Genomic DNA, 27,692 nt, shown 5'->3' on the forward strand with positions numbered 1-27,692 from the left:
GATGATTGGGTCAGATATGGTCAATTGTTTATTTAAAACCAGAGACCACATCCTCAACTAAATGAATCCTTGCCAAAGGGAATTATCCAACTTGCACAATCACTATCTGAATAAGCCCCAAATCAGAAATTGATTAAATAGGCCCTTGTTTTGGCTCCATACACATGTGAAATGTCTGCCAACTATCTGAAATCTGCCTGTGTCACATTTATATGGACATTTAACATAAGACACAGAAGTGCATAGGGATGGACATTGTGCCCCTTATAATAGATGGTCCCATCCCATTCTAGTTTCTAAGAGGTGCAAGTTTTCCTTTCATGAAAATTATATTGATTTCTATTTTCTTGATCTGACAATTGGGGTATCCCACTATACAAGATCCCTGGAGGTCTCTAGGTCATTTAAAGTTAGTTTTCGCCAAAAATGCATTTTGAACTGTTCTATTTTCCTTGTTGTTTTTACTTGAATGCTGTTGTGGCTTTAACAAAATAGCGTATTCTGGCTTATTCTACCAAGACCTTACCTGCTCCCATTGGAAAATGAGTTTTGCAATCAGGTTATCCAGCAATTTATCTACACAGCTGAAGGTCACATCTTTGAAGTTAGTTATTTAGCTCCAGTTGAAGATCCACAGAAAAACAGAATTAAACATTAAAGCACATCTGTTCTATATCTTCTGTCTTTCTGCGACCCACTGGGGTTATATTAAATAACATTTTTCCCTTTCAGTCTCCGTCTCTGTCTCCTGCAGCAAAAGGCTAATAGCTGCTTGTATACTAGATGCAAATACAGTTCCCAACACTTGTATTGTGGCTAAAAAATGTAGCAGTGCTTTATGTTACCACACAGATATGTCTGTAAGTATAAAGAAGCCTGTAAATTAATCCATGTGAGACATTTTATTAAACAAACAAATTGGCTGCTCAGTGCCCTTTCTATTGTAGAGACTGTAATTCACATGCAAAGTTGATGCAGTTGAAAAACATAGGAAAATTGATGCTGTGCAAGCCACTGTGCCACCACCTTTCAACACATCCACCAAAAAAGATAAATTATATTAAAAAAAGTGCTGCTCATTCATGTGGTAGGTACCCAATTACACAATGTGTAGTATATTTAGAACATATAAAAGATGTACACAAATAACAAAGTCCAAATACTCCAAAGGTCAAAAACAAATGTTTGATGCTCCAAGGGTTAAATGTAACCCTGTAACCCTGACAACTCCAACAAATGTTAAATGTGGGGTGCTGCCTCCTTAATCTGCTGGTCCCAAGCAGGCAAAGTCTACAAATAAACATAAAAGAAGGGGCGCACTCCCATAATGTAAAATTGGATCAGCACCTTTAATCAAAGAAAGATATATTTCACTTACAATTTAAGCATACAATGATTGTTCATCAATAAAGTCTGTTAAATCTGTTTCCCAACGCGTTTAGTCATGTCCCGACTTTCTCAAGGGTGACAGCACATCATCACTCTTGAGAAAGTCGGGACATGACAAAACACGTTGGGAAACAGATTTAACAGACTTTATTGATGAATAAAAATGTTTTACTTAAATTGTGGGTACAATATATCTTTCTTTGATTAAAGGTGCTGATGATGGGAGAGCACCCTTCTTTTAGGTTTATTTAGAACATATATCTTTATATTAAATGGTAATAGTCTCCTTTTTTCAGCATGTGTTGGTGTGGGCTTGTGTTGAAGATTATTTCAAGCTTGTTTTTAAACTAAGAAAAATCTAATGTTTTGTTATTTCTTAAGAAAACAGGACAGAAAGTATTCGTAACATTTAAAGTACAGTACTTTTGCAACTTCCTGGTTCTTTAGAGCAGTGGTGGGAGGAGGCAAATAGATGTAATTAATCTTACCAAGTAAACATGTATCAGTAAATGTGTGCTTTAATGAGCAGCTGGATACATTAACAATTAACTTGTATATGTCAATACTAAAAATATATAAAAATATAGCTTTTGACAAACTGCTCTTGCTTGTCAAGATCCAAGTAGATTTACAGGCAGATCCCTACCTCAACTAACATAAACTACTGCATTTCCTCCTTCCTAAACCTTCTGCTGCCTGCCTTTTGATCCTGGAGCTGCCTCCTAAATCTCTCAATTTCTTGTTTCATCTGCACTCACAACTTGTTCCCTTGCCCATATGCCTTCTTTTATACTCAAACCCTGTCCTGTTGAGCTTGCTACTGTTCTTATTCACATCTAGGGTTGCCACCTTTCTGTTGAAAAAATTCTGTCCAGCACTGAATGAGAAAGAGAAAGGGGCAGGTCCCTGAATGGGTGGGTCAATGATCCTTAGTCATTGATGACATTTGGGCAGAGCAATTGTAGGAGGGCGATTGACATTATTGACTGGTATTTTACTGGCGAGGCCAGTGACATACCAGTCAGGTGGCAACCTTACTCACATGTTCAACTCTTCAATGGCTCTTGGAACTTTCCATTTAAACAGGCCTACTCTAAGTTCATCCTTAAAAAGGACATGCTTGACCCTTCTACAGCTTGTCTCTAAAATTACATTGTCCTATTTGAACACTTGAGAAAGGGGGTTGATCCCCCGGAATGCTGTGTGGAGATCTCAATTAACCGAAAGCAAGCACATTTTGCAGCGTGAGTGCCATCTGATTTGAATAATCTTGGGTCTTAGATGAAATTCTTGAGCAGCAGAGTTTCCAGATAGAGTGAATGACTTCCAAGACCATTCATTCCTTAGCACCTCGCTGCATCTCTTTTTCCTGTGTCTCCATACATTCCAGGGTGACCCCTCCATTCCTCTTGCTGCTCCCTACCTGTGGAGTGTTATAACTGATTCCCTCTTTTTTTAAAAAAAAATCAAAGAATACCTCTTGGAGCGACTGCAAAACACTTGACTCAATGTGGGCTCCCTGACTATCCTGTACAGTATCTGCTGTGGTTGGATATGACTACTAGCTGCTGAAGCAAAAAGCCCACAAGCCTAAAATTCTGATAAAATCCAGTGCTAATAGAGCTTTCAAACTTCATTGCAGATCCAAGTGGCTTTGACTTGTGCACCTTGCAGTGTTCTAACTGGTTGCACTATGGCACCACGTCCAGCACACTAATAAATGTGGCTAAAAAGCACATAAGTATGGAATTCATTAGTAAGTTGCCCATGCAAGTGCAAATTAAAAACTCTGGAAACAACATCATGTCAATGTAGATTTTTCATTCCAGGGCCTTAATTCCTTTGCATCTTTGTTTCATTTACTTTGACCCTCAGTACCAGTTGTTTTAGGCTTTCTCAATGTAGTTCTGCAACTCATTCTATGGCAATTTTGAGCACTGCTGTTCTTGGCCTTGGGACATAGGTAATGTAATAGAATATAATAATGTACCAGTGTGAAGCCTTTTTCAAAGAGCCATCTGCCTTTTTGTTTTTGGGCTATGTTATTTGCTTTTTTATCCTCATATCTATTCTATGAAATTCTAAAATAGAGTTCTACTTGAAGTTTATTTGAAATATTTGTACTTACTCCATGGATATTATAAAAAAAAAAACCCAGCTAATTGGACGTTTCAAATTGCACTTTTGTCCTATTTACATTTATTAACTGATACCATTAGATGGGATATTATATAGTCTATGACAAACTGAAACATTGTTAGTGGAAAACTAATTAGACAGAGAGGGAAAAATGATAGAAATGGATGGAAAAAGATAAACATTAATATTTCATCATAAATAATCTCTTTTATTACATCATGATTTTATTACATCATTGTCTCATGTTATATCATGTATTGGTTTGCTTCTGGAAAAGATTTGTAGGTGTGCTATTGCTATACAGTTAATTTATCTTTACTTTATGCTAATACTTAATATAATTAGGGATTACACACTGAGCTGCAGCTCCTCGTCTGCTGATACACTAAGGGGCCGATTCATCAAGAGTCGAATATCGAGGGTTAATTAACCCTCGATATTCGACTGTGAACTAAAATCGTTCGACTTCGAATATCGAAGTCGAACGATTTTGCGCAAATCCTGCGATCGAACGATCGAAGGATTTTTCGTTCGATCGAACGATTAAATCCTTCGAATCGAACGATTCGAAGGATTTTAATCCAACGATCGAAGGAAAATCCTTCGATCAAAAAATCACAGGCAAGCCTATGGGGACCTTCCCCATAGGCTAACATTGAGTTCGGTAGCTTTTAGCTGCCGAACTAGGGGGTCGAAGTTTTTTTTAAAGGGAAAGTACTTCGACTATCGAATGGTCGAATAGTCGAACGATGTTTACTTCGAATCGTTCGAATCGTTCAAATTTGATCGAATTCGAACGAATTTAACCAATTCGATGGTCGAAGTACCCAAAAAATACTTCGAAATTCGAATTTTTTTTCATTCGAATCCTTCACTCGAAGTTAGTGAATCTGCCCCTAAGTAATATTCATTGGCAGATAAAATGTTCAAACCTCCCCATTCCTGAACTGACTGATATCCATAGTACATGGATAACATTCTTGTACCAACTCTTTGTAGAATAATAATATGTGTAAGAGCAGCTTTAGTTTGCCAGTTCCCTTCATGTCCTCACACCTTAAATTTCATGCATCCTAATTGGTCATTCTATAGCTTTGCACTCATTCTGGTCATAATACAGAGAGGAGAATATACGTGGGTGGTGCTTGGTTAATGTACATTGGTAGTACTTCAAATAAGTAGCACAGATTGCCAGAATGGTGTTTTGAGTGTTTACTTAATATGCAGACCTCCTGGACATCCTGAATCTAAGTCAGAAACTTAAAACATATAGACATTTCACCCCAGCCATGAGCAGATTGATTCAAGAGTTTTATTATGAGGGCACATGCAACTATAGAGCCTGGGGGAGTTCTTTATAAGACATGTACCTATGCAACTTCTTACTAGTTGGGTTATGCACTGAGCTTGTATCTTGCGGCACACCCCCTTATTACATGGATAAATACTTGCGTATTATCAGGGTCTGTCACTTTCAAATTATATGTGGAAAGGGTTCATTAAATGGTAAACCAAATGGATGTGAGATAATGCATCAATAAAATGCCCTATTTGCTTTTTCGGATCATTGTGATTTAGCATGTTTTTCATTGCTCTGCTTGCTCATCTCATCCTTAACTGTGCAATCCAAAACTGAGCGCCACTGTATGGAGAGATGAACACTCTTTGTAGATTCTCTATATAGAATTTTATAGTGAGAATGATTAAACATTATGAAATGATAACATTAATTCATGCATTTACAATTACCACTATGCTTCTGTTCATTTGAAAATTAGGTTTTCAGCCCTGGCAGAATGTCTCACCACTGAGAGAAAATGTTATTGAAATGGCGATAGTAATCCTACATGGCCCTAATTCGATATAATCTTCCAACATCAAACTCATTTAGCAAAAATGCATTATAAACCTAATTATATGTGTGGTTTCCCTGACTAGCACATCATTTGACCTTTGTGTTTGTAATCGAAGTCCAGGAATAGACATTATATATATATATATATATATATATATATATATATACTGTGTGTGTGTGTGTATATATATATATATATATATATATATATATATATATATATATATATATATATATATATATATACTGTGTGTGTGTGTGTATATATATATATATATAATGGTGTAGTAGAACCGGCACTCACCCTCGAATCATCAAGCCCCGGGTGCTACTTCAAGAGTTTGCACATTGGATCATTTAAGAGCACTCACGGGTGTTGTGAAGAATATTTTTTTTTTTATTGGAGTGTTACAATCTACCCCACATCAACGCGTTTCGGTTCTTTCTGAACCGTCGTCAGGATGCACCCAGAAGTCATCACGTGATCCATAAATACAAGCATAAACCAATCAGTGAACAGAGATAATCAGTGAGCAGAGTTAGTTAAATATTCACAACAGTGTTCTGCATTAAAGTGTTAGCATAAATTACTAAATCCATTGACAAAAATTCCATATACATGTTAAAAATTCCAAATACATGTTAAAAGATTTTTTATAAAAAGTGTGAAAAAAGTGAAAAAAGTTAGCCTTGTTAAAACTTTAAAAAAATATATGTATATAGTGGCTAATATAGTTTCTTAGAGGCATAAGGACTATACAGCTGACACATCACAAAACAAGGTTATCAAAGGTATCCATGTGTTTTAGTGCAAAAAGCTGGTCCAAAAGAAAACTTTCAATCTATAAGTAATAATATATAGCAGCAATAATAATAATGCTGCTATATATTATTACTTATAGATTGAAAGTTTTCTTTTGGACCAGCTTTTTGCACTAAAACACATGGATACCTTTGATAACCTTGTTTTGTGATGTGTCAGCTGTATAGTCCTTATGCCTCTAAGAAACTATATTAGCCACTATATACATATATTTTTTTAAAGTTTTAACAAGGCTAACTTTTTTCACTTTTTTCACACTTTTTATAAAAAATCTTTTAACATGTATTTGGAATTTTTAACATGTATATGGAATTTTTGTCAATGGATTTAGTAATTTATGCTAACACTTTAATGCAGAACACTGTTGTGAATATTTAACTAACTCTGCTCACTGATTATCTCTGTTCACTGATTGGTTTATGCTTGTATTTATGGATCACGTGATGACTTCTGGGTGCATCCTGACGACGGTTCAGAAAGAACCGAAACGCGTTGATGTGGGGTAGATTGTAACACTCCAATAAAAAAAAAAAAAAAAAAAAAAAAAAAAAAATATATATTCTTCACAACACCCGTGAGTGCTCTTAAATGATCCAATATATATATATATATATATATATATATATATATATATATATATATATATATATATATATATATATATATATATATATATATATATATATATACCGTTCCCAGCTATAGTCAGGTGGGCAGCCAAGTTTGGGAGTTTTACTTTGAAAGCAGCTAGTAAGTTGCAGGTAAAACTTAGTCCCTTTGTAAAATGTATAATGAAGCAATACAATTCTTAATGAATCAGATGAAAATTGAGCATAGGACTGGCCAGATATGGGATGACTTTGACGTAGTTGGCCAGCTTAAATATATTGCAATATATGGACAAACAATCCCTGTTTTCTCTAAAGGGTAAGGCATTTTTTAGTAGCAGTATGCACAAAATGTCTCTGTCTTAAATATATTGATAATGGGTTGAGTGCAGAGGACTCTTTTATTTGTCTATCTATATATATATTTCTTATAGATGGACCCGCACTCCAAATTCATGTGAAAAAAGATTTTTATTCGTACATCACTCGTGCATCCAACGTTTCGACCCACTGTGGGGCCTAGATAAAGGCCCCACAGTGGGTTGAAACAGGTGCAGGTACCATCTGAACATTTATATATATAATAAACATAGTACCACATTCAACGGGAATATTAAGGAAAAAAATTAAGATTTATTGAGAAAAATTTGACGTTTTCTAATACCAACTCTGCTCTTTCTCAAGGATAGAGCACAGTAAGGAGCACATTTACTATGGGTCGAATATCGAGGGTTAATTTATCCTTGATATTCGACCATCGAAGTTAAATACTTCGAATTCGAATATCGAAGTCGAAGGATTTACCGCTATGCGTTCGATCGAAGGAAAGATCGTTCACTCGAACGATTAAATCTTTTGAACCAGACGATTCAAAGGATTTTAATCCATCGATCAAACGATTTTCCTTCGATCAAGAAAAGCTAGGAAAGCCTATGGGTACCTTCCCCATAGGCTAACATTGGTGCTCGGTAGGTTTTAGGTGGCGAAGTAGATGGTCGGAGTTTTTTAGTTCGAATCGTTCGAGTCGAAGTCGTAGTCGAAGTAGCCAATTCAATGGTCGAAGTAGCCAATTCGATGGTCGAAGTAGCCAATTCGATGGTCGAAGTAGCCAATTCGATGGTCGAAGTAGCCAATTCGATGGTCGAAGTAGCCAAAAAAAAACCTTCGAAATCAAAAGTTTTTTTTATTCTAATCCTTCACTCGAATTTAGTAAATGTGCCCCTTAGTGTTCGAAAAGTCTTGATTTTTTTTTAGTAGATTTTTTTTGAGTGCAGTACTATGTTACTTTACCTTATTTACCAGCACCCGGGCAAGTTGCTAAACAAGTTTAGGGTATGCTCCTCCATGTTTAGGGTATGCTCTCCCACTCCCGCCTTACTTGTGTCCCCATTCCTCGCCACAGATAAGAGAGCGGCTGGGGAGGAGGGACTTTTTATTAGCTGTAGAGGAAGCTGACCACACAGTCTGTACACCCCTGTTTCCCGGGCCCTCCTGCGACTGCGGGGTCTGCTTCTTCTATAGTTATGCCACTGGACCTAGAGTTTTTCTAGATCACACTGTTGGTCTGTGAAAATACCAACTTAGGTCCAGGTTTAGTTATGACGGACTCATCATCAAAACCTAATATGTCTACAGGCTTTTGTGAGAATATTGGCCAACTGATAATCAGTGAAATTTACAGATGTATTTCCCTTCATATTACACAGATTAAGAGCATCACCTACTGGGAAGCCACAGCTGTGATACTTTTAACAGGAGTCAGCTGTAGTCAATTAAAGACGACTTCTCATTAATCTATTAATAATTCATTGAACTCTTTTCCTAAAAAGCCTCATGGATCTTCTTATAAATGTGATATTTTATTTACCACTATAAATTCTACCAACTTTAAAACATAATAACTTTAAAACGATCCTTTTGCAAAGGATGGTAATTTTCCATGGCTGACAAGATTTTTTTTTCAAAAAATCCACAAATGCGTGGGTTTTTATGTGTGTTTTTGTTTGCAGTGCATATTCAATAAAATGAGTACTTTTTACTAGCAGTTCAATCAAAAGATAATGTATCCGTGATAAATATTTCTGCAGTGTGTGGTATTTTAAAATTCTCCAAAATACCTTTGTTGAAAAGGGACCTGTGCTTATGCATCTGCCTCATTTAAAATAAGCAAAGTAATCATTATTAGTATGCTAGTGATTAAAAATCTTTTTTGCCCAAATACATTGATTACCAGAACCAGACAAGTTTTATCTGGGGTTACTCACTGCCGACTCTGGTAGCCACATTGGTGCAATTCTTCATCATACATTATTACATTATTATTATTTCCCATGCTACTAACTTTAATACACTTACCAAAACATATTAAAAACCTGGTTTGCCAGTGGCCACCATTATTAATGGAGCACTGATGTTTAAATCTATTTTCTGCACCTATTAATAGTTTATAATTTCAGATAACTGCACACTTGTGGATTGAGTATTCATGTAAAGTCCTTCCTTTAGCTGATCTACCTTTTGGGGCTCCTGGTTGGCTATTCAAGTTATTGGGTAGGCCAAACTCTTCTGTAACAGAGGAGCTTTTCCATTTAAAATGGAAAGAACTGTAAATATGATGCAGCTGTTTGTGAATGTGACAGAGCCTTCCAAGACAACTTAAAAGCTTGCCATCATCAATGGAATAGAAAGACAAGAGTTACAGACTTCAATCATAATTCAAAGAATAAAGCTTTACTTGTCCATCTTAGAATTTGTGCCGTTTCGCCGGAAAATTTGCGAATTTTGCAAAACAGCGAAAAATTTGCGAAACTGCACTGTTTTTTTATACGCCGGCGAATTATTTCGGGCAAATTTTCGCGGGCGTTTCACAAATTTATTAGATGGCAGCAAATCGCGCAAATTCGCTGCGAATTTGCGCCTGGCGAATAAATTCGCCCATCACTACCTATGAGACTTGGCCCAAGTTCCATTTAACTTTGTGGGTTAAAAAGAACTGTTCTTCATGGAATAAAAAAGGCTCCCATGTTGCCAATTTCTTTCAAGCATGGTGTCTGGGTAGTTCCTTAGAAACGGCGAGGGCTTAGATCCCACTGGTTGATGTGAAACACAAACGGCCAATGATAAAAGACGTCTGCATTTCTCTAGTTTTTTCCAGTGCAGAAACTAAAAAGAAACTCATGAAAAAATTCTACCATGGCTTCACGAAAGTTTCACAGAATATTTTTATGTTCATTTTTTGTATTTTCTCTAGGACCTCTCATTTCTTACCACACTGCAAAACATACTGGCTCCAAGTTTGCTGTGTAAATGGGATCAAGAAGGGTACAGGTTTGACTATTTTCCCCCCCCCCCACAAATCATAGAAAAAAAAATTGATGGCAATTGATGAATGGATTGTCCTGTTTCATATTCAGTTTGGCAGTAAATTCTTCACTGTTTTCTTGACTGTCATAAAACCTCAAATACTGTATCACCTTGCTTTAAGGCTTTAGGTATACTTCCAGTTGTCTTCTATAGAAACTCAGCAGCGTTTAGTTGCTAAAGTTTTTCATATACATTTTCAAGATTTTATCGGTTGGTAAACCTCAGATGTTTGAGTTTGAAAAATATAAACGTGGTCACAGTTTTCTCAAACCGAGGAAAAGTGAGATCTCAAATTTTAACACACAGGCCAATTACAGTTATGACACCTTGTTTTAGAACTCTTTATATCAGTAGAGAGTCAGCAGCAAGTCATTAACAAGTCATTAACTTTAAGTAAATATATTACTGCTGAAACTGTGAATGGGATGCAATAATAGCCACAGTAAATATGAAATGCTTAAACAGCCTTTTTATTTTTTACATGTATTTCCATAGTGTGCAATTAACAAGAATAGTAGTCATTGGAGATTAAAGGTGAGGGGAAGGGGTAAAACGTAACTAACTAGTAGCAATAACAGAAATAGGCTTAGTACAATGTAAACATCACTTTTAACAGACCAACCAATGCTTTGTATAAGTGCTTGTAAGCCTGACTTCCTTTGAAACTAAGGACCATCTGTGATTTTTTTTCCTTTGGGAGGTTATTAGGTGGAACCATTGTTAATACACAGTTTGTAAGCGCCAAGTAGCTGGTTCAAGGCCTAAAGGTGCTGAATTTCCTTATATTTAAGATTATCAGCATGCAATTAGAAATGTGTTGATTCCCTTTACTACACTGAAATTAACAACACAATGGAATCTGTATTATTCCATTACAGGGAGGTATCCAAACTGTATCCACTGTGGGACTGAAATACTAATGCACTACATTTTTTTTTTAACATATATTTTCTAGTAGTAATGGCAACAGCATTATTACAGAGGACTGGAGTAAATTTGTGAATAATTTACTGTTGTCAATATATTTTTGTTTATATTTTTCTTTTAAAGCTGCAAATCAAGTTTTTTTATCCCTTATTTTTATCATTCTGCGATTAAAATGTTTCAGTCTGGGAAGAGTATGCTATAATATGCACTAGAACTACCAAAATTACATTTACGTGCAAAATTGCATCTATTAATTAAGGTAAGTACAAAGTTACAATCCACAGTCCTCTATACTGGTGCCTTATACTGCACTGACAGTTGTGAACACTGCAAATTGAGGCGCAAACAAAGAATTTTGTGTGAAAACATGAAATGTTGTATTATTTCTGACCTGAGCACACAATTTTTAAAAACTATGCACAAAAGGATTTTTTTGCTCATATAGCAAAGTAAGAATTAGAGGGAACATTGACTATATGTGAAAAAAAGAATAGCATTTTTTTGTGGTGGCATTAGGTTTAAACAAGAAAGAATATTCCATAGATCATGTCTTCAACTGAATAATGCATTTGAAAAATGACTGCACAAAATAAGACAACAGCAGTTGTATTTTGACATAAGCCAGAAACATAGATTGCACTTTAGATATATACAGTAATAGGGCTAAAAGTGCAATTTCACTCAAATGCTAATTGAAAGTGTAACTAGGGAATCCATTTATACTAAATGAGCATGAAACTGTACAGAATCCACACAATGTAAGTTATAGAGCGAAATCTAAACATATGGCAGAACACCAATATATTTTTGACATCTCAATGGCTTTTTCTCAGACGCTCACTAACTAGATTCATGGTCACATTTTTTTTTTTTAACTGGGGTTGTTTGTGTGTTTACTAAACACTGTAGCCAGCTGTTCAGCCTGAGCACAAGCTATGAAGCAGTAGCACAATTAAAAGCATAACATTTATGGTATAAGATTTCATGCTTAAGCTAGCAGCTGCAACGCTTAAATGCAGTTAAGTAAATCTGAAAATGGGAAGAGCTTAAGTGAGCTTGGGGTATGTGAATTTGTCCCACCACAATGGCCAAGATGTATGGAAGTAATTTTTTAAGCTTTGAATCCTTTCAGCATGTATACTGCCTTCATCCCAACTAAACAAGATGTCAAATGCTGGATCTGCTATCTCTTGTTATGCCTCTGTTTATGGGCATTTGACTCAATGTGGATTTTTCTATTTGGTGCTTTTGGGTGATGAAATACAGATTGTTGATTGGATTCAAAGTGAACAGCAAAACTGATCTCCATTCAGCTCTAGATTGCGCCCTATATTACAATATGAGTTTTATCCAAAAAGGGGCATATTTAATAAAATCTGATTCTTTCTTTTTACTTTAAAAAGTCTGCCGAAACAAGAATCCACCATTGGGCTTTATTTATTCATAAAAAAACACGATTTAATTGGATTGGGGAAATACACGCAAAAATCAAGCAAAAATTCGAATCGTATGATTTTTTTTCAGGAGCTTTTTCCTGAATAGCTTGATTTTTCCCCTTTTTGCCCAAAAAGTCCAAAATAGTCTGGTTTTTCGGGCTTATTCCAGTGCAGACCACAGAAACTTCTAAAAAGGATAGGGACCTCTTCCATTGACATATATACAGTAACTTCTGTAGGTCTGAGATACTGGATTTTTAGATTTGGATTTTTTAAGGTTTTTTTTCCCACTAAAAATTCAGATTTTATATTAAAATATACTAATAACGTTTTTGGCATTTTTGACTAATAAATAACCCTCTAAATGTTTGATGATTTGCATCTAGTGCTTAATGTAATACTTTGTATTTTACATTTATTAGATGTAGAATTGTGGAAAGAGCATTCACAAAGCATAATCTGGAGAGTAATGCATAGTAACCAACCAGAATTACACTTTCATTAACCTAACTCCAGTTTACCATTCAGAGATAACTGTTGACCAGTTGCTATGGGCAACCATTCTGGAAATCTATTCAGTTTAGTGAATTAGTCCCTAGATACAAACAGAATGCAAACATAATCATTAGCACGTGTAACTTTGCAATTCATCTACATTCCTGACCTACCACATGCTCACTGAACACTGTTAATTGATGTAATTGCAATCATCATATCCAATGGAAGAGACTAGAAATCTAATAGCCATTCTGTTAAGCTATAAGGAAATTTCAATGACGAACGGTATTAATGAGCTGACCAAAGTACCGCCCTAGGAACAGTTTGTCTTAGAAAATCAGGCACTAAAGATGACTAGTATCCTTTCACTATATACATTTCCCTCTCTGCGCATTCTGTGCATTTACAATGCTGTTTTCATACAGACAGGCGCCTGCAGAAACATTGCATTGGAAGCATGTCTTGATTTATACCAGATGTCATATATTAATAGAGCATGAGTGATCTGAAATTACAGATGACACACATTTGAATTCTTTCACTTGAAGAAAGTGCTGTTTCCACCAAAAGAGGGACTACATTTTTTAAGGAATATAAATATATATCTGCAGTCCAATAGATATCAATAACATCTTAAATGTATCCTAATATACTGAATCACATAAAATTGCTCCAATGTAAAGAAGAGCAAAACTACCCTCTACAACTTGAATTTATCTTTTAAATGCATTTAATTGGCTTATTTTTAAGTTTAATATAATGAAGCTACTTAAAAGGCTCCATATTCTAGACTTGAGCTTTCTTGCGATACAGCCCATTGACAAGGCTCTAATGCCCAGTGGAATGGAAATATTATACTGTCATTTTCTATTCCACCCACATCTCAATCATTTACTGCATGTCTGTTGTACAAAGGATGGGTAAATTCGCAAAATATCAAGACAATTTTTGGATCTTGCTCCCCCAAATAAAATCCACTTTAACTGCAGCTTCAGCACTCCTGATGTAAGGCTGTCTGGTTGTCACTATAACCAAAACCACAGCAGGAATATTATTGAGGGTGTGTAAGAGAACATCCCTTCCCCCACGTGTGCACACCCATAATGATAAATGACATAGGCAGAGTATAAACTAGTCAGGCAGGCAAGGGTCAAAACCAGGGGATCAATCAGAGGGATTAAGCAGAAGTGGAGTCGGGTATCAGGCAAGGGTCAGAATACAGGAGTTCAGAACCGTCAAAAAGCCAGGTAGGGGTCAAAACAGGAATCAAGGTCAGAATACAGATTTAGCTCAAACCTCAAAAGCACCAGGAATAAACCTATAATGGGCAAGGACCTGAAGCCCAAATGAAAGTTTTATAGTATTTGATTTTCACGCCATTGCACACCAGCGCCATCACGCCACCGTGTCCGCGTCAATAAATGAAGCGAGACGCACGCGCCCTAAGTAACCGGTGTGGAGGCAGAAGAGGAGCGGCATGGCGGGCGTCCCCGCCGCACCACTAGACCACCAGGGTGAGTACGATTTGTTACAATGATGTTTTGCTGTCTAATTTGGTGCTTGTACTAATGCCATTATCCCCTGAAACTGAAATACACATGGGGCCCCCCTCTAAGCTAATTTATGCAGAAGTCATTCCTTTCAGGAGGTGAATAAATCCAAGAATGGAAAGAAAAGGCACGAGCGGAACAAGAGCAGCTTTAGAAAGAAAAATCGCTGTAATGAGACGATGTGGCAACCTGCTCCTTATTAATGAATGTTACAGGGATTTGTAATGTAATCATGTTAAACAGAACACGACTCTTCCTGTTCCCTGCAAGCCTGGTTAGTAGGCGAGATGGAATGAATCCTGCCAGCAATAAACACATCAGGCAGGCTCATGTAGCAGAAGATCTTAGAAGCCTTTTGCAGTATATATGAAGATAAGGCATGGGTAGGGCAGCATCTTAGGGCTGTGGAGGAGAGACTTTCAGAGCAGACACATGGCTATAAGCAAATTGGAATCCTTGCAACAGTTTGCTGAGCAGAAGACCACAATGTCCCCTCGACTGGTACCATGCGGTGCTACCTTTGTTCCTTTTCCTGGACTGGAACCATCTCTGTTTGACAATGGGCACAGGTAAAAAAGATTTTAATAATAACTTAGCATTTTGAGCTGTACCATTTTTTTAAAAGTATCTTTCAGAAAAAGTTTGCATTATTGTATTAGGACAATTCATTTTGGTATGAGACTCCTACTTGCTTTCGAGAGCATATTGTTGAGAATGTTAACTAGAATAAAATTAATTAGATGCACTTAGTAGATTCTTGGATAGGAGCACCATTCCCTGAATAACCTGATGATCACAGAGTGTTTCTGCTATAAAGCAGTTTTAGGCCTTTCTTGCAAGTAGATAATCGTCATTATTGCCAGAAAGACTGAATCTCTTCCAAAACCCTTCCAAATGACGGTCATTGTGGATGCATTAAATAATAATGTTATCTCCTTCCAAGAATAGAATCTTAGTGCACGTTTTCTGTTAAATGGCCTAATATGTCTAACCTCTTATAGCTGCAACTAAAACATTTTTAAATCTGTTTCCATTGAGTTGATTCTGATCATTGCTTTTTGAACACTAGTTCATCTTAGGCAGTGATCCCAACCAGTATCTTGTGAGCAGCATGTTGCTCTCCAACCAGTTGGATGTTGCTCCCGGTGGCCTCAAAGCAGGTGATTATTTTTGAGTTCCTGGTTTGGAGGCAAGTTTTGGTTGCATAAAAACCAGATGTACTGCCAAACAGAGGCTCCTGTAGGCTGCCAGTCCAGATAGGGGCTACCAATAGCCAATCACAACCCTTATTTGGCACCACCCAGGAACATTTTTCCTGCTTGTGTTGCTCCCCAACTCTTTTTACATCTGAATGTTGCTCGTGGGTGAAAAAGGCTGGGAACCCCGATCTTAGGTAAGTTTCAGTCAGCAAGGCAGTCAGCACTGCATTAAGCTCCAATTTTGACCATTACTATAATTGTTTGAAATGCAGTTGTGCTTTATAAATAGATTACTAAAATAAATAATTGGATGTTTATAACACCAGCTCTTTTGCGGTACAGGACAGCTTGAATTAGCCATTCAGTAGCAGTCCTGGCTGCAAACCCTGCCAATTCTTTTTTTGCAGATGGCTTCATCATGCGGCTTTAGCAGGCATATGTCTTGGGAGTAACCATGTGGGAAGGTTTTATAAATGGTAGCCAGTATGAGGATGTTGCTTCCTTTTATTTGCTAGCTTGATTCCTAGTATTAAATGGAACATTTGATCTAGAGGGCTTACTTACCAATGCAAGTGCAGAGCACGATATCTTATATTCATCCACATGCTATGCACAAAGGTAATGGCATCTATACAAGCTGGTTCCGACTGCTTTAGTGAATTGTGTGCAATATGCATAGTGTAGGATGTGGAGATGCAAATAAACCGCAGTAGTAAGCCTTTAGAGGATGGTGCTTCTAGAGATCCCTTTGCATGTCCCACCCACACATGAAAATGACCTGCAACTAATAAATCACATGCTAATGCTGGTGCTCTAAAGAGTCATGCTGGCATTGATACCATTGGCACCCATACCGGCTCAATAAAAATGCCTCCACCACTTGCATAAGCTGCAACTGACATTACATAGGGCATCTAGAATTGCACTGCAGATCTAGAAAATAACTTATGAACTCGGTTTACTTTGAATTGCTTTCTGGAAAAATTCTGTGAAGTGTATGGGAATAGGTTTTAATGCACAGCCATTTATATTTGTATTTATGTGTAAAGCTGCCATATTGCTTTCTCTGATATGCTGAGCAAAAATACTGCGGGGCTGATTTACATAGGTACTATATTGCACACGTGCAGGTGGAAATTGAAACCGATCAGCGATCTGCTTTGTTGGGTAAATTATCATTACAATTATAATTAAAGAACATGCAATAGCAAATTCACAGGGATGACAATAAGTTAGCCCCCCCTCCAGTGAATTTAAGTTTTATCCATGTTGGTGCTCCTTTTAGGACAAAATGCATCAATATGGGAAAAAAGTAGCATAAGCCGCACTGACGTTTTACTTACCTTTTGTATTATGTCTCTAGTGCAGACTTACATAGACTTTATAGTCTTTTCTGGTTCATTCTTTAGGGTAATATCAGGTATCTATCTAAGGCATACTTGCTTTTTCATTCTACTGAATTTTACAGAAGCTGAGGTTGCAACTGGGTAATAGTAGGGGCCTGCTGTCGTTAGCCAGTTTTTAATGTGGATATGAGTTTCGATATTTATACACTTTGTCTTTACTGCTTTTCTGTTCCTGTGTTTAGGATTTAGCTCCTTACTGAAGTTCGGCATCTCCCACTTGGTGGCCTCCCTAGGGACTTATTAAGGAATGAGTACATAGTTCTTTTGATAAAGCATTATTTCAGGAGTAACCATGAAAAGAGCTGTCTCTTCTCTTGCACTATTTACTACTGGTGGAAAAACTTTGGGAGAATAATAGTCATATACAAAAAATACCGCTCAGACTCACCGCAGGTGCTTTCCACATCGCAGGTGCTTTCCACATCGCAGGCTGCCCATGAAAATATTGTCGGTTGCTGGAGTCCCTTGGCGTCCCACGCCATGTTGAATTGAGGAAAAAGGAAATGGAGTTTTCCGCACACCGTTAGTAATTAGAATCCAAAATCTTTATTAAACGATGGACATCGGCACACACAGCATTACACTTGACGCGTTTCGGGCTACACGCCCTTAATCATAAGTTTGACCACAAGTGTGATGCTGTGTGTGCCGATGTCCATCGTTTAATAAAGATTTTGGATTTTAATTACTAATGGTGTGCGGAAAACTCCATTTCCTTTTTCCTGAGAATAATAGTCTCCTGCAGAAGATAAGATTTATCACAGGCCACTAATCTCCTTATGTGCCATATTATATCTATTCAATTTTCTTGACCTACTGAAAGAACCAATCATGGAAAACCACTCTTTATTGGAAATAAGCACACTTTTTGGTTTAACAATCTTTGTTGTGCAAGTGAAATTTGTCTTTGTCACTTTGGAAAGGTTTCCTCTCTGAAAGCTTGATTAAAACAAAATGGTTGGGATTTCTGCAGCTCCAGGATAAGAACTTTTACATAATTCCTTAAATGTGGATTAAAGTCTTTCATTTTTGGTTTTAAGGCAATGTTGTAGTTTAGTATTAGGCAAGACTTTTAAAAAGGCCTTCACTACATCCCTTGCATTGTGGAGTGCTCTTCATCTGCTTTTAGCTCTTCTCAACCTAACTGTAATAGTTTCTTTGCTTTATGTACAGTGAACATATGACTGGACCAACCATGCTATTATATAAATACGTTTCCTTTATCTTTTTCCTTTGAAGTTAGTATAAGTGTGTAGGAAAACTGTATTTGTACGAAGATGTAAAAAAAAAAAAATCAAAGCATCATTTAGCAGTATTAGGTTCAAAAAATGTATGCCTATGTAAGTGCCATAAATAAAGATTGTCTAATGTCTATCTGATCATGCTACATTTAATGGTAAATCAAAACTGGCACAGTTATTCTAGAATTCTGAAGGAAAATGTTGCATTGCAGGGAATTAACCTTTTTTAATGTTGCACGCCATGCCTGTGAGGGCATTAAAGCAGCCCTGTATACACACAGTCCTATAAACATACACCTATGTGGTAGTTATTGCAAAATAAAATATTGCAAATTTTTTGAAAGCTTTATGTTTCATTAATTTTGCTTTCAGTGAGTTCTTATTTGGCTGGTAAATGTGGGGTTTGAAACCGATGTTTTAGATTTATTAACATTTCAGAGAATTCTAAACATTCGGAACATGAACAAGGTGGGTGCACTTTAGCTCTGTGCTATCTAGGTGCTTACATTTGTAACTGCTGAAATGATAAATATCAGAGCTAGAATTAAAAACACTCCAGTGGAAAATAAAGTAGAGGCAAGTTCTGATGGCTGAAACAAGTGGGAGCTGCAGCTTGTCTTTCTTTCAGATCCGTTCAAGGCTAATCTGTGTGCTGATAAAATGCAATAGCAGATCATATTTTCTGTCCGTACAAAGTATTTATTCATCATCATTTATTTATATAGCAACAGCAAATTATGCAACGCTTTACATTAATCTATTACAAACAGGGATCTTTCAATAATTTAACAAACAAGTGTTACAGACTAACTATTTGTAATAGTGCAAGATTATATGTTGAGATGTTCTCTCCCCCTTAGGGTGCCCATACATGCACAGGTGGCAATGCTGTAAGGCAAAATCTGCCACTACCCCATCAGATCTGGTAATGTACTGTATGACCACCTTTAGAAGGTTTAATACCTTTCTTATAACTGTTCTCTACTATTGCTGATCTGCAGTTATTTTCATGTCCATAGAGAGTGGAGCATACCACAGCCTCCTAGGCTATGTCCCAAACCATTCTGTTACACAATATTATCATTAAATATTTAATCTATCACACATGGGAAGAATGCCATGACATCAAAGTTGACAGTACGATTTGTGAGCATAATACCAGGAGGGAAGTAAACTTGACTTTACTAATGGAAGTCATAACTAAAATTTAGCAGTTTAAAATTATTACCTTAAGTAACATAGCTGGTTAAGCCCCGTATAACAAACAAACCCTACATTTTAATCTAACATTGTATAGATGCTACGAAGCCTTCTGAACTGCTGAGCCACTGTAGCCACAGAGTTTGCTGTCTTTATTATAACATGAAAAATTAAATAAACTAAACCATTGCTCAGGACCCCATAAAAGTCACTGTGCTGTGCATGAGTCAATATACCCCAGTTATTCACATCAAATTGCTATTCAATAAAATACAGTGCTGTGTGTTTGTGTGCAAGACAGGGGCAGTCAAGATTTTCACCATCCCATAAAAAACCAACCCCCTCCCAATGAGCACACTAGATTTGTGGGTTGTAAAGGCCCAGGACATTAAACTTGTATGAAACATTATATATCCAACCTATAGATCAGCATTCCCCAACCAGTAGCTCGTGAGCAACATGTTGCTCTCCAACCCCTTGGATGTTGCTCTCAGTGGCCTCAAAGCAGGTGCTTATTTTTGAATTCCAGGCTTGGAGGCAAGTTTTAATATGCATATAGTGCCAAGTAGAGCCTCCTGTAAGTTGCCAGTCCATATAGGAGCTACCATATAACCAATTATAGCCCTTATTTGGCACCCCAAAGGGATTTTTTCATGCTCACGGTTAAAAAAAAGTTAGGGACCTCTGCTATATATCTGCTATAGATAGTCATAAATACAGGGAAATATGATGTGCCAGTCTGTATAACAAACATCTAATTTCTAAATAATCCTAACAAAGTATGTCCAACCAGAATCAAAAGTTTTGCCACACTCTACCAAGCTGACCTGACACCAGCCTCCTCTCTCCCCTCTTTTCTCCAAAAAATCCACATTCTAGGGTGTAAATTTACCCATGTTGTGTCAGACTTGCAAGCAACCTATTTATTACAAAAACTTCCAACTAACACTTCCATTGGGCCCTCAGACTCGACCATCCCTGCAGTATAACTTGACCAATAGTGATGGGCGGATTTATTCGCCAGGCACGAATTGCGAATTTTCACCGGCGGCAAAGTAGTTTTGGCAACGGTTCTGACGCCGGCGACAATTAACAGATGCCCATTGACTTTAATGGGAGTCAATAATCGCCGGCGTCAATAACGAATTGTCGTTGGCATCAAAATTTGTGTTTCTCGAATTTTTGTAAATTTCGCAGGAAATTTCATGAATTTCGTGGCAAAGCAAAATGGGACAGATTCACCCATCACTACTGACCAACAAGACACCTTGCAACTAGTGAAAAAGGAAGCAGAATTGTACCACCTAGCACTATATTACTGTCACGATCGCCGCCAGGCGGCACGTCCTCCCCTGCCGGCGTCGCTCCCAAAATGGTGGCGCCCATGGCCGCCACGTGGGTAGCGGCGTGATGACGTCAGCGCGCTGACGTCGGCGAAAGGACGCCAATGACGTCACAATGGCGCCAAATTCAAAATAAAAACGCCATCTAGACGCCAGAATGGCGCCCAAGTATAGGAATACATTTCCTAAGTGTATCCTGGGTTTCCTGTGAGCTGATATTGCTAATCCTGTTCCTGATTACTTATCTTGACCCCTGCCTGGACTTTGGACTTTGCTGTTATCTGCCTGCCCCTGAACTCTTGCCTGGATTCTGACTACTCTTTGGATTAACCCTTTGGACACCGCGACCTTGCTCCCTCAAGAGGGCTTCCTCCTTGATCCTGACTACCTCCCTGGAGGGATCTCCCGGCTCCCTGACATTATACTTGGGCCATGGATCCTACTGAGGAAGCTACGCCTGATGTTTGACGAGCGCTCCGCGGACTGGCATCCCACATGGAGGAATATGAAGCCCAGCAGTACCGCATAGGACAGGCACTCGATACCCTTCTCTCCAGAGTGCCTCCAGCGCCTCCTGCTTCCCAAGCGGCTGAAAATCCTCCCATGGCGGTCGTCTCGTCTAGCACAGGTTTCTCGTCCGGTGAGCCTTGTATTCCGCCTCCTCCTCGCTTCAGTGGGGACCCACAGGCCTGCAGAGGTTTCGCTACACAGTGCCAGATCCAGTTCGAGTTTCAACCCTCGCACTTCCCCAATGAACGTTCCAAGGTGGGGTATGTGATGTCTCGTTTGGTGGGCAAACCGCTTGAGTGGGCAACATCTCTCTGGTTGAAGAATTCTCCACTGACTTTTGATGCCAAGGCTTTTCTTCAAGCATTTCGTACTGTGTTTGATGCCCCGGGTCGGGTCACAAATGCCCCTTCTCGTCTTCTGCAACTCCGACAGGGAAACCGCAGTGTCAGTGACTATGCTATTGACTTTAGAACTTTGATGGCTGAGACTTCCTGGAACGATGATGCCTATAAGGCCGTATTCTATCAAGGTCTGTCTATTCGTATTAAAGATGATCTTGTCTCCAGGGAGTTCCCTGACCTGCTGGAAGATCTGATTGCGCTATCCATTAAGGTGGACACTCGTCTCAGAGAGCATCTAGTAGAGAAGGAGCGCAGTAAAAAATTTCAACCCTTGTTGGCACCCCGCTTCCAAAGACCTCTCTTGCCTACTCCAGCTACTCAAGCTTCTACTTCTCCCTCGGAGGAGCCTATGCAAGTTGGAAGAGCTCGTCTTTCTGAGCAAGAAAGACTCCGAAGACGGATGGCTGGCCTATGTCTGTATTGTGGTGGACAATCTCATTTTGCGAACTCTTGTCCGGTGAAGCCTACGAGTTCTTTTCCCCGAGGTATATCTAGGGTAACTCATGTAGGGGGCACTACTCCGAAGTCTCAAGAGAACACTCACAGGTTTCTCCTTCCTTTACAGATTCGTCTGGCCACTAAGACCATTGTTGGATCAGCGTTCATTGATTCTGGAGCTGCTGGGAACTTCATGGACGCTCTATTTGCCAAATATATGGAAGTTCCCTTATTTCCTTTGACTACTCCTCTTCGTGTCACTGCCATTGACGACAGACCCCTGGAGGCTGAGTTTATTTCCATGACGACTGGGGAATTGCCTGTGCAGGTTGGGACTTTGCATAAAGAAAGACTATCGTTCCTAATTATTTCCTGCCCCTCCGTTCCAGTTGTTTTGGGTCTTCCTTGGCTGCGCCTGCATAATCCCACCATTGATTGGTCCGCAGGGCAGATTTTGCGTTGGAGCCCATTCTGCCAGCAGCACTGTCTTCCTGCTGAACCCCTCCAGAGGGTAAATATCTCTACGTCTGATCTGAAGACTCTACCCTCCTTCTACAAGGAATTCTCCGATGTTTTCTGTAAGAAGTCTGCAGAATTCCTCCCTCCACATTGACCCTACGATTGTCCTATCGATCTTCTGCCTGGAACCATGCCCCCTAGAGGCCGCACCTATCCTCTTTCTCCAGCGGAGACTTCCGCTATGAAAGATTATATTCAGGAGAATCTCCAGCGGGGGTTTATCCGCCCTTCTACTTCCCCTGCCGGGGCAGGTTTCTTCTTTGTGGAAAAGAAGAATGGGGGCCTTCGTCCTTGCATTGACTACCGGGGCCTTAATAAAATCACTGTTAAAAACTGGTACCCCTTGCCTCTGATTGCTGAACTCTTTGACCGATTGAAAGGGGCTAAAATTTTCACTAAATTAGATCTCCGTGGGGCGTACAACCTCATCCGCATCCGTGAAGGGGACGAATGGAAGACGGCATTCAACACTCGGGATGGGCACTATGAATATCTTGTAATGCCCTTTGGCCTCTGTAATGCTCCCGCTGTCTTTCAAGAGCTTGTGAATGACATCTTCCGGGATCTCTTGGGAAAGTCTGTGGTCGTGTACCTGGATGACATCCTGATCTTCTCGAAAGACCTTGTATCTCATCGCTCCCAGGTGAAAGAAGTACTCTCTCGTTTGAGGAAGAACTCTCTCTTCGCCAAGTTGGAGAAATGTGTCTTTGAGGTGTCTAAGATTCCTTTCTTGGGTTATATCATCTCTCCAGAAGGTTTCGAGATGGATCCCGTTAAGGTGTCAGCAATCCAAGAGTGGCCCCTTCCCTTGAGCACCAAGGCTATTCAAAGGTTCACCGGATTTGCCAACTACTACCGGCAATTCATCAGGGGGTTCCCATCCTATATTGCACCTATCCTTACTCTCATCCGTAAAGGGGGTAATCCCAGGTCTTGGCCTCCAGTTGCGGTAGAAGCTTTTCAGGCCCTAAAGGACGCATTTTCTTCTGCCCCAGTCCTTCGTCATCCGGATCCTAAGTTACCCTTTTGCATTGAGGTGGATGCATCTGAAGTAGGTGCTGGGGCTATTCTATCCCAGAGACATTCTGCTGATGGGAAGTTGCACCCCTGTGCCTTTTTCTCCAGAAAGTTTTCTCCTGCAGAACAGAATTACGATGTAGGGAATCGAGAACTTCTGGCAGTCAAACTTGCTCTTGAAGGGTGGCGTCACCTCCTAGAGGGTTCTTCAATTCCGGTCACGATTTACACTGATCATAAGAACTTGGAGTTCATACATTCTCTCAAGAGACTGAATCCTCGTCAGGCCAGGTGGGCCCTGTTCTTCTCCCGCTTTAACTTTGTTCTGACCTATCGTCCTGGCTCCAAGAATCGGAAGGCCGATGCGCTTTCCAGAAGTTTCACTCCGGGCGATCGTCTACCAGAAAGACTTAAACCTATTATTCCCCCCACCAAGATTATTGCATCTCTATTTCCCCAATTTGCCGAACGAATCTTGGCTGGACAGTCTTCTGCTCCTCCGGATACTCCCATTGGGATGGCTTTTGTTCCCTCCGAGTTACGTCTTCCTATGTTTCAACAAACCCACTGCTCCAAGCAAGCAGCACACCCTGGTCCTGAAAAGACTCTTGAACTCCTTAGACGTTTAGTCTGGTGGCCGACTATTCGTAAAGATGTCAAAGACTTTGTTGCTGCCTGTACCGTTTGTGCCACATCTAAACCTAGCCATTCTCGCCCAGTGGGTTATTACAACCATTGCCTATCCCATCTCGTCCATGGACTCATTTAGCAATGGACTTTATTGTTGAACTTCCCCCCTCTAGTGGAAACACTGTGATTTGGGTGGTGATTGACCGCTTTAGCAAGATGGCCCATTTCATTCCCCTGCGGAAGCTTCCCTCTGCTGTGGAGTTGTCTCAGCTCTTCATCCAGTATATTTTCCGTCTGCATGGTTTTCCTGTGGAAGTGGTCTCTGACAGAGGTTCTCAGTATACTGCTAAGTTTTGGCGTTCCCTGTGCAAAGATCTGGGTATTACTCTCCAGTTCTCCTCCGCTTATCATCCCCAGACTAATGGAGCAGCTGAACGAGTAAACCAAGCTTTGGAACAGTTCTTGAGGAATCACGTCTCCCTTTGTCAAGATGACTGGTCTGATCTCCTCCCATGGGCGGAATTTGCTCATAACAATGCATGCCACACTTCCACTGGAAGATCTCCGTTCATGTCGGTGTATGGTCAGCATCCTCAAGCCTTCCCCCAAGACTTTGTGTTGTCTGACGTCCCGGCTGCTGATGACCATGCAGCCCACATGTCTGCTATTTGGGCTTCAACCAAGTCGAACTTAGAGAAGAGCGCTCTGGTTCACAAGACGTTTGCAGATCGTAGACATAGACCCTCTCCTCCCTACAAGGTTGGTGATAAAGTCTGGTTGTCTTCCAGGAACATTCGGTTGAAGGTGCCATCTTCTAAGTTGGGTCCGAAGTTTGTGGGTCCATTCTCCATCTCGGAGGTGATCAATCCTGTGGCTGTCAGACTTCAGCTTCCCCCTGAGATGCGAATTCCCAACGTGTTTCATGTCTCTTTGCTGAAACCCGCTACCTCCAACCGCTTTTCTGTGAACCAGTCTCCCCCTCCTACTATTTCTGTGGATGGTCAACAAGAATATGAGGTGGAAGGGCTTTGGCCCTGAAGAATGCTCCTGGGAAGGACACTCTGATGTGCATGCTCCTCGTCTTGTGAGGGATTTCCACTCTAAATTTCCCCAGAAGCCAAGTCCTGGTGGTCCAGAGGCCCCCCGTGGGGGGGGGTACTGTCACGATCGCCGCCCAGAGCAGGTCCTGGAGCTCCGGGCAGCGCGTCCTCCCCTGCCGGCGTTGCTCCCAAAATGGCGGCGCCCATGGCCGCCGACGTCGGCGCAAGGACGCCAATGACGTCACAATGGCGCCAAATTCAAAATAAAAACGCCATCTAGACGCTAGAATGGAGCCCAAGTGTAGGAATACATTTCCTAAGTGTATCCTGGGTTTCCTGTGAGCTGATATTGCTAATCCTGTTCCTGATTACTTATCTTGACCCCTGCCTGGACTTTGCTGTTATCTGCCTGCCCCTGAACTCTTGCCTGGATTCTGACTACTCTTTGGATTAACCCATTGGACACCGCGACCTTGCTCCCTCAAGAGGGCTTCCTCCTCGATCCTGACTACCTCCCTGGAGGGATCTCCCGGCTCCCTCACAATTACCTGCCTGCCCAACAATCTAATTGGGGATTTAATGCAGCTAGTTCCCAAAAAAATGGGGAAATTGGGGATTAGAAGTATGATCACCTTCCTTTAGGATCAATATTACTATATTTCATTACTATTTATTATAAACAAACTATTCAAAAATATTAAATGTACAGTCAACGTTTCTAGCAAATGTGATCAATCCTGTCTTTTTGGAATATTTTACAAGCAGCCTATATGGGCTTCATTGTACACCATGTAATAAACAATACATATGCACAATGAACTTTTAGACAAAAGTTGGCTATATGCTCAGAAAGATCAGGCCAGTTTGAGTCAGCTCATCGGTTTGTCTCATTTTTTCATAGCCTGTGTTGAGTTAAAAGCTGGGCTTATGGCTGCCAATCTTTCGGCATCGTCTCTGCAGTTTTTATTGCTCAGTATCTGCACTGTGCTGGATCTCATTACGTTGGAAGCTTCTTTCACTCCTGATTACACCCAGAATGGAATTGCCAAAGGGGACATCTAGAAGGATTCTATTGCTTCGGCACTCCAGCTGACAACAAAGTGGACTGAGTTAAAAAAAAATCATTTTCAGTTCTTTATATTTTCTCTTTACTTAAATTCCTTAAATCTAGAGTGACTAAAAGCATTGCAATGCAATTTCTACAATAAAACAATTTATTCTTAGTTATCTTATTTTGCATCTCCATTTGCTGCGCTTAAAGTACCTATGTAGACTTCAGAAAATGCAGAAGTAGTACTGCCTAGTGGCTTGGCTTTTGTCTTCCTCTGTGATTATGCATAGAATGTACCCATCATGCAGCATGAGAAATTCTCCCCATTCAGCAGTATGGGGTGGACTACACATCTGAATTCCTCCATGGGGAACCCTCTCTCAACCTCTTAAAAAAATTAACTCGTATTCTACCTATTGGGGCACTAGAACATTATCTGTAACAGTCTTGGCATGTAAGGGACAATGTCCAAACTTTTAAACATAGTAGTACTTTCACCCTCCTATTTACTGTATGTTATTTACCAACTTTGACTCTATGGGACACTTTTTTCCATTTATGTATCCTACCACATGGTACTAAATCTTTCATTTATCACAATGTTTGTTCTTCCTGTTTGTGCATTTCTGTATTGCAACAATGTACAGCACTGGAAATTGTGGTATTTCTATATAAAAAAATGTCCATTGGTCTTCTGTTGGACCTATAATTGGCAGTGGCATAACAACAGAGGAAGCAGACCCTACGGAGGAAGGAGGTTGTTGTGGACCATGGGATACAGCCAGAATTTGGTATTTGGCAACTTTTTGTCATACAAACAAGGAAGTTAAAACGTTTAACCGCCTGCATGGCAAATTAGGATTCAGACCCAAGTCGGGATTTGGCCAAATATTTCATGAAGGATTGAGGTTTCATCCCAAAATCTGGAGTACACAATTAAGAGGCACACCTACAGCACATGTTTTATGGATTGTGTTTAAGCTTTGTTGTGCTTAGGCTTTGTTTGAATTAAAAATAGAATGATATATAAACTTGGTAAATAGTTGCCAATAACATCAAAAAACTTTTACTTGCCTAGGCCAAAGGTAAAGTAAAATGCTTCCCCAATG

General features: G+C 39.5%; 1 protein-coding gene across 3 annotated transcripts in view; it reads left to right on the forward strand.

Annotated features, from left to right (window-relative positions):
• The window catches only part of kcnt2.L (potassium channel, sodium activated subfamily T, member 2 L homeolog), a 197,144-nt gene that overhangs the window by 12,146 nt on the left and 157,306 nt on the right, over window positions 1-27,692 (forward strand). The window contains exon 1 of one of the 3 annotated variants that reach the window (XM_041590635.1): window positions 13,851-15,157. The exons of the other annotated variants lie outside the window; for them this stretch is intronic. Within the exon in view, the coding sequence (XP_041446569.1) occupies window positions 15,021-15,157 (137 nt within the window). The 5' untranslated portion in view covers window positions 13,851-15,020. Of the gene's footprint in view, window positions 1-13,850; window positions 15,158-27,692 lie in introns of those variants that run through there. 3 annotated transcript variants of the gene reach the window in all.

This window comes from Xenopus laevis, chromosome 4L (assembly GCF_017654675.1).
Source record: "Xenopus laevis strain J_2021 chromosome 4L, Xenopus_laevis_v10.1, whole genome shotgun sequence".
Lineage (NCBI taxonomy): Eukaryota > Metazoa > Chordata > Amphibia > Anura > Pipidae > Xenopus > Xenopus laevis.